General features: G+C 40.7%; 1 protein-coding gene across 1 annotated transcript in view; it reads left to right on the plus strand.

Annotated features, from left to right (window-relative positions):
• The window catches only part of ADAMTS19 (ADAM metallopeptidase with thrombospondin type 1 motif 19), a 274,632-nt gene that overhangs the window by 37,989 nt on the left and 216,517 nt on the right, over positions 1–20,126 (plus strand). The window contains exon 3 of the mRNA XM_048851712.2: positions 16,086–16,251. Coding sequence (XP_048707669.2) covers positions 16,086–16,251 — 166 coding nt within the window. The remainder of the gene's footprint in view (positions 1–16,085; positions 16,252–20,126) is intronic.

Consider the following 20,126-nt stretch of genomic DNA (forward strand, 5'->3'; position numbering starts at 1 on the left):
TGTAGACCCCATCCTTTTGTATGTATAGTTTGGATGTTTGCCAATGTGCATTACTTTGCACTTCTCACCATTGAATTTCATCTTCCATTTTGTTGCACAGTCACCCAATATTGTGAGATCCCTTTGTAACTCTTAGTTAAGTCCTAAACTGGCCACAATCTTGAGTAATTTTGTGTCGTCTGCAAACTTTGCTACCTCACTGTTTACCTCCTTTTCCAGTTCATTTATAAATGTGTTGAATAAAACTGGTTTCAGTACAGACCCTTAGGGGACCCCACTATTTACCTCTCTCCATTGTGAAAACTGACCATTTATTCCTACTCTTTGTTTCCTGTCTTTTAACCAGTTACTGATCCATGAGAGGACCTTCTGTCTTATCCCACGGTTTCATGAACAGCCTTTGTCTAAGGTTTTCTGAAAGTCCAAATACACAATATATATTGGAAGGTGAACACTATAACAAAAATATGCTTATAATCCACTTCTGTTAAAGACACTGCATTATAAAAGTTTGCATTTATGTTGCACCTATGAAACAGGTAATATTATCTTCGTTTTGCAGAAGTGGAGACTGAGGTTTAGGAAGGTTTAGATCAACATTTTCAAAAGTGGCCACTAGTTTTGAGTATTTCCTGTTTTAATTGCCCAACTGGAGACTCCTGTAGGCATCTAGCATTCGAGGATGCTGCTGAAAATGTGATCATGATTAACTAGCCCAAGTTTATACAGGAAGTCATTGACAGAATAGGACTAGAACTCAATACACTCTCAGTCACATACGCTATTTCATGAGAGTATGCTTGCACTCTAGTAGGATCTGCTGGAGTCAAGGAGGAGGGACTAATGTCTCAAACTAACACAGCCTTTTGTTACAGAGGTGTGCTTCTGCTGATTTTAGAAAAGGTAAATATTCCTCTGAGAATGAAATTGTAAGAGGTATCTATTGTGAATCACTGAGAGGACTGCTGTAAAAAGGTGATAAAATAACATCAGTAGATAAAGAAGAGGTTACAAACTAACATTAGAATAATAGAAATTAGTTATAAAAAACCCTAATAGTAGTTCATTCCACTGCTCATGCAGGTTTGTTTTTTACAGTATGTTATTTATTGTTTTCTCCAGTTCAATTTTAAATACCTTGGGCAGTGGGATTTGACCCACTTCCTTTGGGAGAGTGCTCTACACTTTAGTAGATCTCAAGTTTTCATGTTTTCTCCTATACATTTTCCATTTTGCAGTGGCATCCCAATGCCAATGTTTAGTGCTCAAATATTTGTGGATATTTTTGATATTCTCTTTAGTTGTACATATTTATTTATTTGAATCTTTTTTCACTGGTCAGTTGCTATATCTTATTAGTATTTGTTGCTTTTCTCTGATCTCCACCAGTCTGTCTTCTTGTTTCTGGTTACAGTGTGCCCAAACTAACAGCAGCTGTGGTCCACCAAAGCTGTATAAAGAGGGACTTCACCTCTCTGATTCATAAATAGGATACTTTTGTATGTGCATCTAACTAGGCTGTTTTGGACAAGACACAAAACAATGAATAAAGCATGAATTTAAAGTAGCCTTGTAACTATATAAAAGATGTAGCTAGTAATGATAGTAAGCTGTGTGTGATAGTATGCATCTGTGGTCTAGCATGCAGTGCAGCACGAGAACAGTTCATGATCTAGATGGGGATTGGCTACAGAAATTAATGAACCAATCCTGAAGTGCATGATACAATGCAGATTAAAAGGCGCATGCAGCAGTTTGTTTTAGAATTTGTATATAAACTGATTAATGACGTTATACTTTGGATGTGCGATATGCCCTGTACCCACCATCTATGGTTGAGCCTGATCAACTCAAGTGTAGTTTGATTGTATGCCAATAAAGAAACCTTAGTGACAAATCTGGAGTTGAACTGATGTCTTCGATTCCAGAGAACTGGATAAAGTGTTCTCCCAGAACTGGATGAGGTGTTCTGTATAAGCTGACTCAAAAAGGTCTCAGAGGGAATCTCACCTCATCCCAAAATTAGAGTGACCAGATGTCCCGATTTTATAGGGACAGTCCCGATATTTGGGGCTTTTTCTTATATAGGCTTCTGTTACCCCCCATCCCCTGTCCCGATTTTTCACACTTGCTGTCTGGTCACCCTACACAAAATAGCATTGTTGCTTTTTCTGCAACATCACATTGCAGCCACATACCTAATTTTCTGTCTATGATCACTATTAAGCTCCTTTCCAAGTATCTTCTTCCCATTTAGTGTATTGGATTCCCCCCTCCATTTCATTTCATTTCATTTCATTTCATTTCCTGCTCTCAAGGTTCTCTTCAGTGTCCTTCTGGGGTTTATAATGCCTCCCAATTTTGTGTCATCAGCAAATATCAGTATGTATGTTGATTGCTCTGTTTTCCAGATCATTAATGATGATGTTTAAATAAGAGCTTCCTTTATGTAATTTATCAAAATATATGCTGTTCCAATTACATGGGCAAGATTTTTTTAAAACAAATCCACGCATGCTTGCTTGCTATTGACAACTATATTTTGTGGTGTTTACTAGATTTTAGAGCTAGGTTTGCCTGAATTAAAATGGGGTCATGGACATGTGTGTTTCACACAATGAATCCTGTACTTCAACCAACAACTACCAGGGATCTGAAACTTCAAGGGTCTTCCTGACTCCCTTTGTCTGGTCTTTTTATCTGATCACTAGATCACACTGAATTCCTGGGATGGTCATGCCTCACCAGTAACACTCGCTGGGTCAGAACATTTTAGACAAATATGAATTTAATCTGTGGATCATCAGTACCTATACTGTATGCTCATTAGATAAAAAATGTAATCTTCATATGACAAATAAGGGATATGATATACACCTTTAGAAACTGTTGATTTGGTTCCCATCTGCCTTTTAGAGACATAGGTCTGTATAACAGGAACAACATGTGCATTGAGAAGAGAACATACCCCCTGATTTACAGTGTCTCTTGTTGAAGGTTTTGAAACTGGCACTCATATCCTTTTTAACACTGAGTCATCATTAACGTTCGTTTAGTAATCTCAGACTGGAACAGATTCAAACTTGCATCTCAGGAGAGAAAGAACAGTGCATAAATCTATCCTGTCTTCTACTGGATGAGGCACTGCTTGGGGTTGTCTGTAAATGTTTCCACAGTGTCCCAGAAAAAGTCAACTTATTAACTATGATGTTTGGCTGCACACCAAACATCTTAATTACCACCCTGTAACATTTCATTTTTTTAGGCATTTGATGTAGACTGCAGTACTAATTTTGAAATCAGCTTGATATACCGTTAAATTGTACTGTGCTTTCTTGGTACATGATTTATCAGGGGCTTGAAAGAGTTCAAGATGAGCTTTGGGATTTTATATGTTGGGTTTCTTCCAGTGTTTTGACATAATTGATTTTGTTACAGCAAAATTAAACTATAACTCTGGATAATTACTGGCAAAAAAATGTGTGGTAGAGTCCACTTAAAAATAAACTGGTAAAGGAATAGACCTGTGAAAAGAATAACATTTTCTGTGCACCAACCCAAATATATGTTAAATTACAAAGAAGCTGCTTTAAAAGAATGAGTGTTTTTTTAAAAAAGAATCTATGTAAAGAGTAAACTTGCCGTGAAACAATGCACAAATACCAGATTATAATGAACCTGGGGCTGTTTACAGTGCACGGAGGTAGCTCCCAGTGCAACATCTAGCCAGTGGAGGGCTCCATAATCCCTCCAGCACAGGAAAGGGAAGTACTACCAGAGCTTCAGGGAACGTGGATCAGGAGGAGCTTGAAACTGCATGTGAACAGGAGCAGAGGGTTGCAGCAGCAGGCTGAGGGGTGGCTGTGGAGGGAAGGCCTGATAGCAAGCACACTAAGAGCTGGGCTGAGATCAACTCTGTTGCTGGCAGGGGGCCAGTGGGACCCACAGCAGGAAGCTACAGGCTATGCCTAGGGTACTTGCAACTTTTGTTTGCTGGCAGCACTAGTAGAGAAATAATCTTTCCTACTTGAATTATGTGAGTGTCTTTGGAAAGCTCTGATGGTTATTGCCTGAAGAGCTGAGTTCAGGGAACACCTACAACACTTGTTTCCGAACCTATGGTACACTCAGCAAATTACCAAACACTTAGAGACTGGTGTATCATATTATTCACAGTGACACCTTTCAGTGCGTTGGTTATAATGTGCCACGGATGTAACGCATATTCAGTAGAGAGGGCTGATTTGCATTTTTAATTATTGCTCATGGGCAGTGTATAAATAGGTGACTACATAGTCCCCTCCATTCACAGTGAATTCCCTGATGATGTCAGTGGGAGGTTTTCACGAAGATATACAGTAGAGGACTTTTAAAGGTGACTAAGGGAGTTAGATGCCCAACTTCCATTGGAATTCAATAGATTTGGGTGCCAGAATCCTTAGGTTCCTTTGAAAATGCTAGCAGTCATTTTTCGCAGTAGTTATGTGTCCTGTATCTTTATTGTTGTATTCTCAGAATTAGTCAGTGCTCACCCTTAGGGCTACCAATATGTCTGCTTTTTGTTTCACTTCCTTTACTATCTTCCTTTCTCTGTTTACGTCTCGTAGTCCTTTTTTCTTTTCTCCTTTCTTACCTCAGCATTTCTTTTCTTGCATCAGCTCCTAATGCCCACCCTTCATCCCATGTGAGCTTTGTTTCCACCTTCTTACCTTCCCAACTCCCAGAAAGATTAGTAGTTACATAATTTATGCTGACATTTTAAAAAGGTTGTCATTAGGCTTTAAATTTAAAAGAAAAATTAATGGGTGCAGGGGGAATTCACAATTTCAGAGTCAGTGTTTTATGCTATCTGCAGACTTAGGAATATAACACTGTATTTATTAATGCCCAGTTTACATTTGGAAGTTTATCTTCCCACCCAGGAGTTATAGAAAATTCCTTCTAAAAAGATGAAAAAAAGCTTAGCTTTTGCCGCATTTGAGTATGCCAGGTAGGGTACAACCCACTAGAGGTATCTGACCCATGGGCCAGGAGTCTGACACATCTGTAATACAGAGGTAACAAGTTGAAGGAATAGATTACTTATCTCTCTACTAGACTGACTATTACTCATTCTGCTGTTCATTGTTGTATAGTAAAGACCTTGTACATATACACCTGTTAGAAAAGTAGATCTATTAAAATACTTTTTAAGTGGGAGAATAATGAAATAATACATGGTAGAGAGAACAAAGGGTATAGTAAGGGGTAGAAAGAAGAGAGTAGTAAGGTCCTATGTGTAGCTGGTTTCTTTCAATGCAAGTGTGGGTAGTATAATAAAGCTTTAGGCAAAATCATGGACTTTTTACTCCTCATCCAGGTGTAACTCCCAGTAACTTCAGCAAGGAAAGTAGGGTTTGACTAAGTTAAGTCTTGTTGAATTAATTCTAACTGGCATTAATTAATACACACACACATATGTATATGCATACACACGTGTGTGTATATATAAATTTAGTTTTAAACTAAAGTTTTACGCTTTAGAGTAGTTGGAAGTAGCAGGTCATAGTATATATTTATATCTATCTAATCTATCTATCTATATTTCAGCTTTTTACAGGTCAAGGGAAAATAGATAATTGGCAAGTATACATTTTGACAAATGTGTGGGTTTGTAAGTCTGCAGTTATGTTTGCCCTTCTGACCACAGTTGAGGAGATGCAAATGACCACTGTAGTTTTAAGAAGGTAATTTTAAAGGACATAATCTCAAAATTCCGTAAGCAAGGAAATTGAGTAAAGGCTGCTGCTGGGGAGGTCTGAGGCCAGCTGTGGCACCAGCTGCCAGGGCCACTGGAGAAGCTGCTGCTCTGGGCGTCCTGGGGACTGCAGCTCGGGCAGTCCCCAGGGCCAGTCACACCTACCACTGCTCGGGCAGTCCTGGGGGCAGACGCACCAACAGCTGCTCGGGCGGTCCCTGGGGCCAGCTGCCCAGGACTGTCCGAGCAGTGGCTGGTATAGCTGTCCCCAGGATCACCTGAGCAGCTGGCCCTGGAGCCAGCTGCTTGGGCGGCTCTGGGGTCAGCCACACTGGCTGCTGCAGACGTCATGGAAGTCGTGGAAAATCATGGAATCCGTGACTTCCGTGAGCTCTGTGATGGGCACGAAGCTCTACTAATAAGTTGTTCTGACATCCTGAAAGAGCAAGGAGAACTCTTGATCTAAGATTTCGGTGGGATTTGGGTTGGTGTCTTCAATTTTCCCAAATGCGTCTTGTACTACATAGATGTAAATGTCAAATTTGTAAAAAGAAATAATCACATGGGACCTGATCTGAAGCCCATTTGAAGTCATGAGGAGCTTTTCCATTGTTTTCAATGGGCTTTAGATCAGGTTCTGGGTTTCCAGTTGCTAATGGTAGTGAATGAACATTTTATTTTAAAACAACACTGTGAATTTAGAAATCACACTTCTGTCTGAAATATTTTTACGAACTTTTTGTAACAAATATCACTGAAGATTGCAATAAAGGAGGGAGATTAGAGATACATTTTCCTGTAGTTTTTGCAATGTTTTTAATTTGTGCATTTGGTACTTTGTGTGTGGTGAGTGCTCCCTTCCCCTGATAAGTCAGTTATTTCGTTTCCTTGCTTGTATGGGCTTTTCACTGAGCAACGGATGCGGGGAGCAGAGCATTTAAAAAATAAGAAAAATTGATGGCAAACCCACATAAAACTGGCAGAAGGAATCAGGGACAAGTTTACTACCTGGAATTATTTTTACCTTATTTTTTGAAATTTACTGGTTTTCAGATTGACAGCATCCTTTTAAAATTAAAGATGGATGAACTATCAGGGGTTCCAACCTGGAAACTTGGCTGTTGTCCTGCTATGAGTTCTGTGTTAGCCTTCAGCAAGTAAAGTTGTGTTTACCAACTCTCTGTGTGCTGTCTCTTATACAGTAAACACAGTGAACACAACCACTCAGCTTATTGACAAAGGGCAAAACATTTACCATGCCTGCCAGTGTATTGCCAAAGCTTCTGAGGGACCAGTCCTCTCCTCTTGAATAAAATAAAGTGCACAAAATACAAGTACTGGATCATCTTTATGTACTATTAGGTAGCAGTATATATACTGCATCCTGTTGGGCTTTGTTAGCTTTTCATTTTCAGGGGGATGTGACTTCTTCCCCGCTGGTTGTGCCCATTTGAGCCCAATGTGGTCCATTCCCCCAGCTCTCCTTCAGCCCCATCCCCTGCTGCAGTTCTGCTCTCATCCTCAGACCTGCTCCCAGCCATGGCCCTGGCGTCAGCCTCTGGCTCCTGGCCTGGGCTCTGCTCCCAGCCACAGCCCCACTCCCTGTTGTGGACCCAACCTGGCCCCAGGTCCTAACAGTGGCTCCTGGGGGTTGGGTGGACAGGTGCAAGGAGGGTGCAAAGTGAAAAGTTTGGGAACCACTGGTTAAGGCTAGAAAGGGTGTTTCTTTGGGTTGATTTCCTACCACATCAACAAAATATGTCTGTGGGGGTAGCAATAATAATCATGGGTCTAAATGATGGAAAGGACAGAATATAAATTGATAGCAGGGTGGACAGTAAATTAAGAACTGCAAATACCAAGGGACAGTCTATTGTAGAGTATTCTTTGGAATCACATGGAAAAAGTAACTGTACTGCAGCATCCATTTTGACCTTTAATTGAATGTCTGAAAATTTTGGACAAAAATGAAGAGGCATTCTACATCCTAGTCCGTCAGTTCTGGCCATCCAGTGGGTGGCTTCAGTTATCGTGTTTCCATAGTGAACTAAATTTGCAGCAGCTCTTGGGGGATATGTAGGAGGCTGGCAACATTTTTGTCAATTGTGAGATCACTAGTAAAGATCTAACAACACTGACTCGTTCCCAGAACTACAGATGTATGGACTTCTTGGAGTTCCAGTTTGGCCCATTGCTAAAGAACACTGTGGCCCGTAGCTAATGTACTGGAGTTGGCTGGAGTCTTTTTAAAGATAAGGTGCTGCTCGTGTCCGTAGCACATGTGGTGAAGGGACCATAAAACCAGTGAGTGTGTGGATATGTTAGTAGCTAGAAGTGCAGGGAAGTGGGAGGGGGGAAGAGAGGGGCTGGAGTATTTTCAATAAATGTTAAAGGGAAACTGCCTGTTTATAAACCCTTTTATTTTTAAATAAACAAGTGTCTTTATTTGTTTTGTTAATACTTTAATAATCTGCGTGGTATTTATTTACTCTTTGCTTAGTTTGGACAGTGAAAGAAAACTAGCTAGTTTCACTTTTATTTCTAGTCAGATTTACTGTACCTCATGCTTCATACGGTGGGGTTCAGACAGTGTCGGCGTAGGACTTCAAACTCTTGTATCGTTTTTTTTATTTGCTGTCTTGAAAATAAGAATACAGAAATTCTCTGGGTGCCTGTTCCAGCTCTAGCTCAAGTCTCTGTCATGCGTACAGCAATGTTGCAAGTACTGAGCTGCTATTCCCTCCCATATAGTCACTCCCTCTTGCCATCATGGGATGTTGTGGCACTGGCATGCCAGTTCCTCTTCTCAGCTACTTGCAGGGTACCTCTACCCCACAAGTAAAAGTGTGATTGTAGCATGGGTAGGCATACTTGTGCTAGCTTTAATCTAGTTAGCACAGGTAACAACAGTAGTGAAGACATAATGGCATAGATCCTGGTGGAGACTAGCGGCCTGAGTCTGTCCATAGGGTCTCCAGTGGGTTTGTTCTGGGGAGGCTGGCCTGCACTGAAGCATATGCCACCACATCTTCACTACTATTATTAGCCATGTTAAGTAGTGTGAGTAGGCATACCTTACACCTTAATTTTTGGTGTAGATATACCCTCAGTGCTGTTACTGGTGGTGACCAGCCCATCTGGAGTCTCCAGGAGGAGAGAGCAAGGAGGAGGAAGAGGTGGCAGCCACATACCTCAGGGCCTTGCTGCTGGGACAGAATGGGGGATTGGAGGTTCAAGGGAGATCAAACCCATATTCTCCATGTGAGACCCCCTTGATGTCCTGTCCCCCATTCTCTTCCCCACCATCTTTTTCCCCCTGGGATCATGTCTTTTCCTGGAGGTGATTCACAGGTCACTTTTCAGTTTCAGTTTGGGTCATTTTTTCTACAACTGGCTACACCATGTAGAATTCATAGAATCATAGAATATCAGGGTTGGAAGGGACCTCAGGAGGTCATCTAGTCCAACCCCCTGCTCAACTAATTGTGTGCACTCACTGCTTACTGAAATGAGCCATGGTGCTGGTATGCCTCTTAGTGTTCTATATGCTTCTGTATTCTAGTGTGTCATTAATAGTTTGGTCTACATGAATATTGTCTCTTGAACATGTGAATGTATGGCCTGAGTTCCCTTGCTTTGATAAAAGTAGGTAATGAAGATAAATTTTGAGAGCCACTGCTACTGCTGTAGCATGATGCTGTAAAGTGTGGATTTTGAAAACTTTGTTTTTACAGAGTCTACATTTTTGGGCAGATTTTGAAAGTGTGCTTTTAACTCTGCATAATGTTCAAAATATTGCTCATCTGTTAAGGCAGTATATGTGTGGAATTAATACACACACACACACACACACTGCATGATGTGCTTCTGTCATTGAAGAAAAAAATCAGATTGGGGTATGTGAAAAGCACTTGTCACACTGGCAAATGGAAAGGGAGAGGCAAACAATATTTCTCTTTAATTCAGAACACCAGAAAAAGCAAGCTGCAGGTAGACAGAAAACTTTGAAGAAAAAAACACATAAATAGTGAAGCATTTAAATCTGGAAGCTCACTTAATCAATGACAGAGGTTACTGGATATCCTTTTCGAATCATGTCTTCAACCTTCAAAAATAAAGATACCTGATGAGAGAGGGTTATAGTATATAACAAGAATAGAGAATTAGTCCTTATAAAAACCATCAAAATATGTTAATAATGTATGTTTGTCCTGTTAAAAGCTCTTATTAGAGTTTAAGATATTTATTTTTATGTTCCAGTTAATGTTTTATTTGAATTCAATATATTAATTTAATCTTGAAACTAACAGATTAGTTTTTAATAATATTCGTTAACTTGCAGTACTCTTCTTTGGAGTGCTGTATTGAAATGTAAATGAATAATTTCGCTTTTGCAATCAGACACAAAAAACAATAAATCATTTTAATATTCTGTGAGATTTTGTAAAGACCACAAAGTCTCAGATTACAAAACTGTTTAAAGTTAATCAGTGCTGGAGAAGAATTGGCTTTTGTGCTATACATTTTAATAAACCTTTCATTTTTAAATGTGTATATGGTGGTAATGTTTTGGGGGATACTGTTTAAAATAGACTTACTAATCTTTAAGGAAATGTTGGATTTACTGCCTGTTTGTATAAACTAGTGTAGGCTCAAATCACAGCCTGGGTTATGTGCTGGTGCAAGGGCATGAGGGGATGCAGTCCTGCACTGGCTTCCTGCAACACCAGTAGCAGTGTGGGAAGGGACCTAGGGTTGCCAATTTTGGTTGGATGTATTCACTTTCATCACATGACATAATTTTTAATTAAAGATTAATCTTTAATTCCTGGAGACTCCAGGACAATACTGGAAAGTTGGAAACTGTGAGGGAATTAGGATCTGTAGAGCTCCTATGCATCCTCCCTCTGCAGATGGGCAGGAGAGTGTGTTGTTAGAATCAGAAGATGGCCATGTTATGTTCATTTTTTAATGTAATCAGGAATGGAATGTCTATGAAATATACATAGCAATGGTTGAATACCAAAGAGCAATTATTAAATGAGCGAGAGAGAAGGCATGATTCTTATTTTCATATAAGCACTGGTAAATTTTGGGATGTGAATTCTGCTTCTGACATTTGGGGAAGATGACATTATTTATGACAAAGGAACAGATGCATCCATGTGCTAGTATGCTGGTGATGACATCAGTTAACAGCTGGGGAACAAATGTTATTTAATTCCATACCACATGTGTGCATAAATGCATCTTCTGCCCAAGCAGTGTGATTGGTATTATTTTAAAGCTTTTGAAATATAAATCACAAGAAAAGGGACTTTTGTGTATTTAGAGGTGTTTTTAAATGATGGAATATTTGGGGAGGGAGGCAGCTAATTCTCAGATGCATTTTGTTGTGCTATTTCAATCCAACAGGTTATTACACAGCCATGATCCGCTAACACTGAAGTGTAGCTCAGTGATGCTCATCCTTGAGCAATTGGAGAATTACTTCCTCATTAAATGGGGTCATAGGAAGCCATAAAATAAGCCAGGCACAATGTCCTGAAATTGCATTATGATGCCTGTGTTGTGACATATCTGTATTTATCTTCTTTTCTTTACCACACCCCATGATTGCCTTCTCAGGGCAGATTACATCCTACACACCTGTGTCTGGGCTCTATTCTCCTTGCAGTTCCTCCCCGCCCAGTCCCACATACACTCCCTTGTTCACACTCCCTTATCTCCCAACCACATTCCCTTATTCACACTCTCTCTGATTGTGTGATGGGGTATTGCAAAGCTGGGAGGTTTATACAAATGGTAACTGAAAAGGTTACAAAGCTTGCAAGGAACAATAACTAAAGTTACAAAGTTTGCAAAAGGTTACAGAACTTAATGATCATCAGGGCCAGCTCTAGGTTTTTTGCTGCCCAAAGCAAAAAAATTTGCCACCCCAAGTTCTGAGAGCGCAACTGCCCCAGCCAAAAAAAAAAAAAAAGGAGGCCGGAATGCCGCTCCTCTGGAATTGTGCTGCCCCAAGCACGTGCTTGCTTTGCTGGTGCCTAGAGCCGGTCCTGATGATCATACTAGCAATGACTGAAAAGTTACAAATCGTACAATCTCATTCTGCTGGACTGAGCGGAGGCTTTACATAACAATGTGTGCCTGTGGGTGTTCTTTTGTCCCTACTGTCCACTTCCTTTCTTGATTGTGATAGAAAGTCTGCTGGTGTTTCTCTCTTCCCCTTTTCCCCCTCCAAGGAGCTAAATCTGTGAGGATTGTATATGTATGTGATGGGTTCTGGTCACTAAATGCTCCTCAGACTGCCTCATTTGTGTCTGAGTGCTCCTTTGACAGAACTTGGCCTGCTATGACTTTGAACAGAAACGGACAGAGTCTGAGCAAAAGACTTAGTCAGAGTTACATGTAGGATCTTAGAGCCACATGTAGATCAAGAACCACACTTCTATACAGGGACACGTACTGGGTATAGCCAGTTGTCTCTTGTAATGTGAACAGGCACATTCTCCTCTCTTTATCTTAGTGCACTAACTGCAGTAGTAACTTCAAATATATCCAGGTATAAATGACAGGAGAATCAAGCCCTCATCAAATAAAAAAATGGAATATTCCATTGTTTTTAGGGAAATGAACTCTGGGTAGGGTTATTATAATGCACATTGCAACATGAAGATCGTCCGCTTTCAGGACTAGAGGTTTTACAAGTTTTTATTTTATGACAGTTATAAGACTACAAATTGGAATATGAGCATTTGCAATAGAAAACTTCCATTTTTGTTAGGTGCCTGCACCATGGACCATGCTAGACATACATCTACCTCTTAGAATGTGCACATTTTCTGCGCATTTATGTTATGCATATCACCAAGGTATCCATGGACATTTAACAGATAAAACCATCAGGATTAGATATTACCTCCATTGCATTTGCATCCTTATTGTGCTTGAGCAGGAGCAATTAAGAGGTAGGAGTAGGTGTTTTACTGCTTGTATTCATTAAAGACCAGATACCATCTTGCAAGCACTATGTATCAACACCCAATTGCTGGGTCAAACTTGAGGACTGTACTATGTTGATGCCTCACTACCAGGGCCATTGTCACATCTAGCCCCATTCCTCTGGGCATTGTATCACTGACTAATGATCTTTCTAGGGCAGAGTGATGTGCCAGAGTGAACTCTGCTAAAAGAAATCCCTATTTTCTTGCCATCAGAGGTTGGCTTGGAACTGAGATGGAAGGTTATTTTTTTACTCTGCTCCAGCTCCATGAGGTTCAAGGCTCTGGTGGGAGATGTTCTTCTCTCCCCTCCCAGTGAAACCAAAGAATGGAGATCTTGGTTACTGGGGGGTCGGGGAAGGAGGAAGGAGGGGATGTCTTCTCATCTCCTTCTCTGTGTGGTCAGGAGATGGAGGAATAGTAGACTGCCAGTCAGGCAGAGTAGCTGCTTCAGAAAGAAGAATTATGCTATTTTCAAGAGCAGCCAAAATGAACAGACTGAATATTTGGCTATCCAAATTCAGCTGGGAATTATCCAGCTGAATATGTATGGCTGATATTAATGCTCTTTGGTAAATTTTATATTCAATTTGCAATTCCCTGTTTGAGTGACTCAGGAGATTGGGAATAGTATTTATTCAGCACTAGGTTAACATTCCATCTAAGTAAATAGTGGTCAAAGCTAATGTGAAACGAATTGATGGACTCAGTCAGTCCTCTAAGTACACAGGTCACCACATAACAAATGCCACCATTAAGTAGACATCTCAGCAAAGAGGCCACAGATTGAATGAGCATGAAGAATGAACTATTCTCTCATCTTTCGGGACAGTTCCTCCAAGTCAGGGTGTCAAGGTTCCTTCCCCACTCTGAACGCTAGGGTACAGATGTGGGGACCTGCATGAAAAACCTCCTAAGCTTATCTTTACCAGCTTAGGTCAAAACTTCCCCAAGGTACAAAATATTCCACCCTTTGTCCTTGGATTGGCCGCTACCACCACCAAACAAATACTGGTTACTGGGGAAGAGCTGTTTGGAAACGTCTTTCCCCCCAAAATACTTCCCAAAACCTTGCACCCCACTTCCTGGACAAGGTTTGATAAAAAGCCTCACCAATTTGCCTAGGTGACTACAGACCCAGACCCTTGGATCTTAAGAACAATGAACAATCCTCCCAACACTTGCACCCCCCCCTTTCCTGGGGAACGTTGGATAAAAAGCCTCACCAATTTGCATAGGTGACCACAGACCCAGACCCTTGGATCTTAAGAACAATGAAAAAGCATTCAGTTTTCTTACAAGAAGACTTTTAATAGAGATAGAAGTAAATAAAAGTAAAGAAATCCCCCCTGTAACATCAGGATGGTAGATACCTTACAGGGTAATTAGATTCAAAACATAGAGAACCCCTCTAGGCAAAACCTTAAGTTATAAAAAGATAAACAGACAGAAATAGTTATTCTATTCAGCACAATTCTTTTCTCAGCCATTTAAAGAAATCATAAGCTAATGCATACCTAGCTAGATTACTTACTAAAAGTTCTAAGATTCCATTCCTGGGCTATCCCCGGCAAAGCAGCATATAGACAGACAGACCAGACCCTTTGTTTCTCTCCCTCCTCCCAGCTTTTGAAAGTATCTTGTCTCCTCATTGGTCATTTTGGTCAGGTGCCAGTGAGGTTACCTTTAGCTTCTTAACCCTTTACAGGTGAGAGGATTTTTTTCTCTGGCCAGGGGGGATTTTAAAGGGGTTTACCCTTCCCTTTATATTTATGACACAGGGTTAAGGCACATTGGCTGGGTGATGTGGAGAAGCTTGCACAGCTACTGTTTGTTCTGTACCAGTTCTGAGAAAAGAGATTCTATATCCAAGCCTGCTCAGCACCTTTCACAGACACTGCAATTAAAAAAATAAAGTTTAAATATTCAATATCTGAATCCGCAAATATTAGGAGAAAATTAGTCTGCTCTGCATATACTCCACCAGTTATTTAAAAACATAATTCTCAATATAAATAGACCAATTTTGGTGACTAGAAAAACATACAGGATTTATAAAAGCACCATTTGACAGTTGCACTGAAAGTATATTAAAGTATTTTGCTTACCTAAATACTTAATATTTAACAGACTCCGAATTAATATCAAGCAACCTGAAAATAAACAACAACAACAAAAAAATGGAAAAACAAAACAAAAAACCAAAAAACCAAAAACAACCAAATAAATCCAGCTATCTTAAAGGTACTATTGGATGTTAAGGATGAAATTACTGTGTCTATTCAGCATTGGTCCTCAGAAAACATTCAGTATAGCAGTTGAGGTGCAGCTAGTACACCTGATTGTGAAATTAAGTATCTCTGTTTTAGTATGATTATGCAGTTAAGTTGCCTATAAGAGAAAGAGTCCTTTTTTTTGTGTAAATGGGAACTACATGCATACATGGAGAAGAACTCTCCTTATTTGAGCTGGATATGCCATTTTGGTGTTTTTTTTAGGAACAGTGTTTCATAGATTCATAGATTTTAAGATCTCTGGAATTAGAAGTTACCTGCCAGTTTTGTTGATCGTATTTTATAGAGAAAAAAACTTTTTTTTTTCCTACATGCTTTGTAATTCTGACATAAACTGGTATTTTTTTGGCCAATTGAACAGTTTTGAGTTGAACCATAGTAAGTAGTAGTTATAAGAACAGTTTTTACAGTATTTTGGTGACCTCAACCATGATCTTATGTCATTGTGGGCACATGGGTAAAAAGAAGGCTGTAACACAGATAGTGTTTCTCTGTTTTTAACCAGGCATACATTATTTTTGAAGAAAAATGTGTGTGTTTGTTTTTAATTAAAAAGTTAAAAATCTGTAAAAGGGGTCTTAAGAATTTCATATCTGTTGCAGCTCTGTGCAGTTGCTAAAGATGCATCAGACTCCCTAAATTGAGCTTGTATCTGAACTATTTTATTAAAAATTGGTTATGAGAAAGTATGACAACAGGTGTGTTATAAAACTAGGGTATAGATTGTGTGGTACATGTTGTACATTTTTAAATGACCCCTGGGTCTCCCAAAGCAAGACTTTAACATTCCAGATCTTTCACTGTGCATCTGCTACTGGCATGTAGCCACCAACTCACACAGATTTAGTTGAAGTAAATGAAGTTTAGTGCACTGAGATGGAGGCTAATAAAATGGAAGGATAGTATTCTCACTACTAGGATTCTTAAAATGAATTTTTTTTTAAATAAAAGGGTTTTTTGGGGGGAGGGGCAGGGTGTGTTTGTGTGTGTGTGCATATGTGGTTTCTTTAAATTACATACCTTATATGTCCCTCTTGTTTTCCTTTACAGATGGGCTTTATACAGATTAACGAGGACTTCATATTTATTGAGCCACTCAATCACACTTTGGCTGTGACAGGTCATGCACACAGGGTGTACAGACGAAAAAGGTCCATAGAGGAGAAAGTTACTGAAAAGCTAGCTCCTCACAACCATTACTGTGGTGTTGTTACAGGTAATATAACAATCTCACTGAATAGATTTAATGCAGAGGGCATATTTTTAAAGAGCACAGATAATAGTTTTTTAAAACATCATGTCTGATCATTCTTCTAGCTATAATTTTTGGTGGGCTGAGTTGTCAGAAAGTGGAACTATACATTCACTTATGGACATTGCATATTAAGTAAACTGTCATATTTTAATAACAAAAATATCAAAGTGGAAAACTTTGGCCATCTCTTAATTTGTATCCCATGTCTTGTCTCCCTGTGTCATCTGGTTGGTCTCAGGTATTTACTTCATGCAATGGTTGGACTTCAAGAGGTTCTTCAGTTTTGAAACCTCATGGTTTGAGATTTGGTTTACTTTGGGGAATATTGCTGGAACCACTTATCTTCTTAAAAATGCAAACAGCATTTTAAGTGTCACAATTGTATCTATAACAATCTATAATTGTATCTTTTTTGTTTTTATGAATTAAGTTTATATGAATTGTGTGAAATACTCCAAACAGGTCCTCATTAGTGGATTTTGGGGTGGAAAAAAGTTGCATGATAATTTGGCACGCAGTGGTATGTTGTTAATATTTATTAGCAAAAAAGTCTTTTGTGAGAGATGACATTCTGTTGAACTTGTCTCTCCACCAACTCTACCTTCTACCAGTGGAAAAAAGCTGTGGGAGGCCGAAGTTTGACAGTTCTGTACCCAGACCTGTGGTGCTTTTAGGGTTATGAGAAACTTGAGTTTGTTCAGGAAAGAAACAAAAACCAGTGGGATTTTTTACATTTATCATTCTCCCACCCTGCCCCCTGAACATCTGTGCCACTTTGAAGTATTAACATGAACAGAGCATATACCTGAAAGATTTTTCATCCTGGAAAAATTAGACTCTAATTTAAACACGTGAATGAAAACTTAATTCTAAAAAGTTAAAAGGGAAATGATTAAGTATCCCAAGATTCTTATTGTGCTTAGGAACAAATAAGTAAACTGTATATTACTTCCCCCTGTAATTGCTCTGTCTGTGTTTGTTTATCTGTACCAGTAAGAAGTGTTCACTGAAAGTAGAAACTTCTTCTTTTAGGAGTGTCCTTGTTGGTGCTCCACTTTAGGTGTCTTGGCACCCTGCGCTTGTCATCGGAGATATGTAGTAGGAGTGCCCCTGTTGGCCGCACACATGTGGCAGCCATCTCGCACCGCTTCAAGCGACTATTTAGTGTGCGCAGCCAATTGTCCCTCAGTTTCTTCTCTTCTGTCTTTGACTTGAGTCGGAGTGACAGCAGTCCCCCTGTCTATTTCATAAATTGCTTATATTCCCATCTTTATTTATCCTTTTTGTTGGTTTTCTTCCCTTTCCCCTTCTTATTTACCCACTAAAAACAAAAAAAACCAAAGCAAAACTTTGTTTTGTTTGTCCCCCTCCCTCCACTAGTGGGTCTCCGCCGATGGTAACTGAACTATGGCCGTTTTCTATTGCCCTGAACCTCCTCAGGCATGCCTAGTTCCCCCGGCTTTAAACGTTGCCTGACCTGCTGGCTATCAATTCCTGTATCGGATGGTCATGCTCAGTGCATCGGCTGTCTTGGGGAAACCCATGTACCACAGAAGTGTTTCCACTGCAGGAAACTATTTGCCAGGACACTGAAAGCCAGGGACTTCCAACTAAAATTATTAATGATGGAGAAATCCCTCAGGCCAGCTTCTAACCCAGAGTCCAGGACTCCTCCTGGGCAATGGTCTCCAGCAGCAGTTTCAGACAAGGGGCTCTACCCAAACCGTGTCTAAGGACCTAAGAAGGCGACTAAACATTGGTTGCAGTCATCACCCCCTAAAAAGAAGCAGTCTCCTGATGAGAAATCTGCCCTGGTACCGACAGCCTCGGACTGAGAAGCACTGGGAACATCCAGTACTGAGACATCCCGAGGAGCCAAGGCACTGATGTGGCCAGGCTCTCACTCAGTTGCATGAGCCAGAGCTAAGCTCCCTAACTCGGCACCAACAGTGCCAAAGAACACCTCAGCACTGGCTAGTGTAATGGCACCACCTGCTGCATATACACAGCCTAACAAGACTGCAGCACCATCAGAGCTTACTACGTTGCCATCCATGGCACCAAGCTTCCTGGTATCACAACCCTTCATCAGACAGACGGACCTGGCTATCTCCTCCACTCCTCCGTTCAGCATTGATGGTACCCCAGTCAGGCCAGGACTGAGCTGAATAGGCACTCTATTAGATCTGCACCCCCACTATCCAGTGATGAGGACAAAGAGGATGACTCAAGCCTTTACACCCCTCATCATTCCTTCCCGAAACCAGGACCTTCTCACCAACAACCACCTATGGAAGGGTACAGCTGGCAGACACTACCATGGATGCCTCTGCCTATCGTTATGCCACGCAATTGGCCATATTGGGACCCATGTGCAATCTACAGGGCCCAGACTCTTAAACCTTCCAACCCACCAGCACCAAGGACTACCCAGGCCCCTTCAACCATGGGCTCACCATCATCACAAGCCCAAGAGGGAGAGGAACTCTAAGAGGTCCCTGAAGGCGATACACTGCCACCTACCCATTTTTTGTCCTCATCCCTGGACAATTATGTGGACAATTATGGACAATTATGCCACTGCTGCCCACTACAGGTGGCAATTTTAAATCCTTTCAGCACTTATTCAAAAGAGTGGCAGAATCCCTGGACATCTCTTTAGCAGAGCTGCCAGAGACCCAGAACAAACTCACTGACATCTTGCAGGCATCTCTGTCAGCAAAGATATCTCTGCCTATTAACTCAGCCATTGTCCCACCATCCTGTAAAGGTTCAGACAGAAAATACTATGCACCAGCGAAAGGAGCTGAATTCCTGTTCACTCATCTGGTCCGAATTCACTGGTCATAGAGGTGGTGCACCAAAGGGGAAAACAGCCCCAGTCAAAAACCACACCTTATGACTGGAAAAGGCTTGACCTCTTTGGCTGCAAATCTTACTCCTCAATCTCATTACAATTTTATATAGCAAATTACTCAGCTCTTTCAGCAAAATATACCTACAACTTGTTCAACAAAATGAAATCCTTTATTGATCAACTGCCAGAGGAAGCAAAGGAACAATACAAAGCTAATGTTAGGGAGAGTTCTTAATCACCAGAACAGCACTGAAGGCCTCTCTCGACTCTGCCAACATGGCAGTCTGATCCATAGCCATGTCCGTTGTCATGCATCGAGCATCATGGCTCCACCTCTCTGGATTCCCTAGGGAAGTACAAGTACAAGTTGTGGACCTGCCCTTTGGGTGCCAAAAACTATTTGATGAGAGCAAAGATGCATCTCTTCATACCTTAAAGGACTCATGAACAACCTTGAAGACCTTGGGTATTTACGTTCCCCCAAACAAGAAAAAACAGGGCTGATTTTATACCCAAAGATTCCATCCCGCCCTTTACTCCCAACCCCAGATCAATATGATATGATAATATGATCAATGCCGCAAGCAAAAACAAGTGAGGCGCAGGCAGAACCAGAATCAACCTGCCACGTCTCAATCTTCAACATCCTGTCAATCATTTTGAAGTACTGGTTGTGAGCTCAAGACCTCTATCTTCTCCCATGCTGGATTATCAGATGACCGCCAGACTCTTTGGAGACTGCCTGTTACCACACTACCCAGTCTGGAACAACATCACCACAGACAAATGGATGCTGCAAATTGTCCAGAAGGGTTACTCTATCCATTTATTTCTACTCCCCCTACCCATCCACCTTGCCTGTCCCTCTTCAGGGACCCCTCTCACAAGACCCAGTTGCAGCAGGAAATAAACATTTCCTGCAACTAGGAGCCATGGAAATAGTACCACTCCAACACGGTTTTATTCCCATTATTTTCTC

The sequence above is a fragment of the Caretta caretta genome, chromosome 5, assembly GCF_965140235.1.
Source record: "Caretta caretta isolate rCarCar2 chromosome 5, rCarCar1.hap1, whole genome shotgun sequence".
In the NCBI taxonomy this organism is placed as follows: Eukaryota; Metazoa; Chordata; order Testudines; family Cheloniidae; genus Caretta; species Caretta caretta.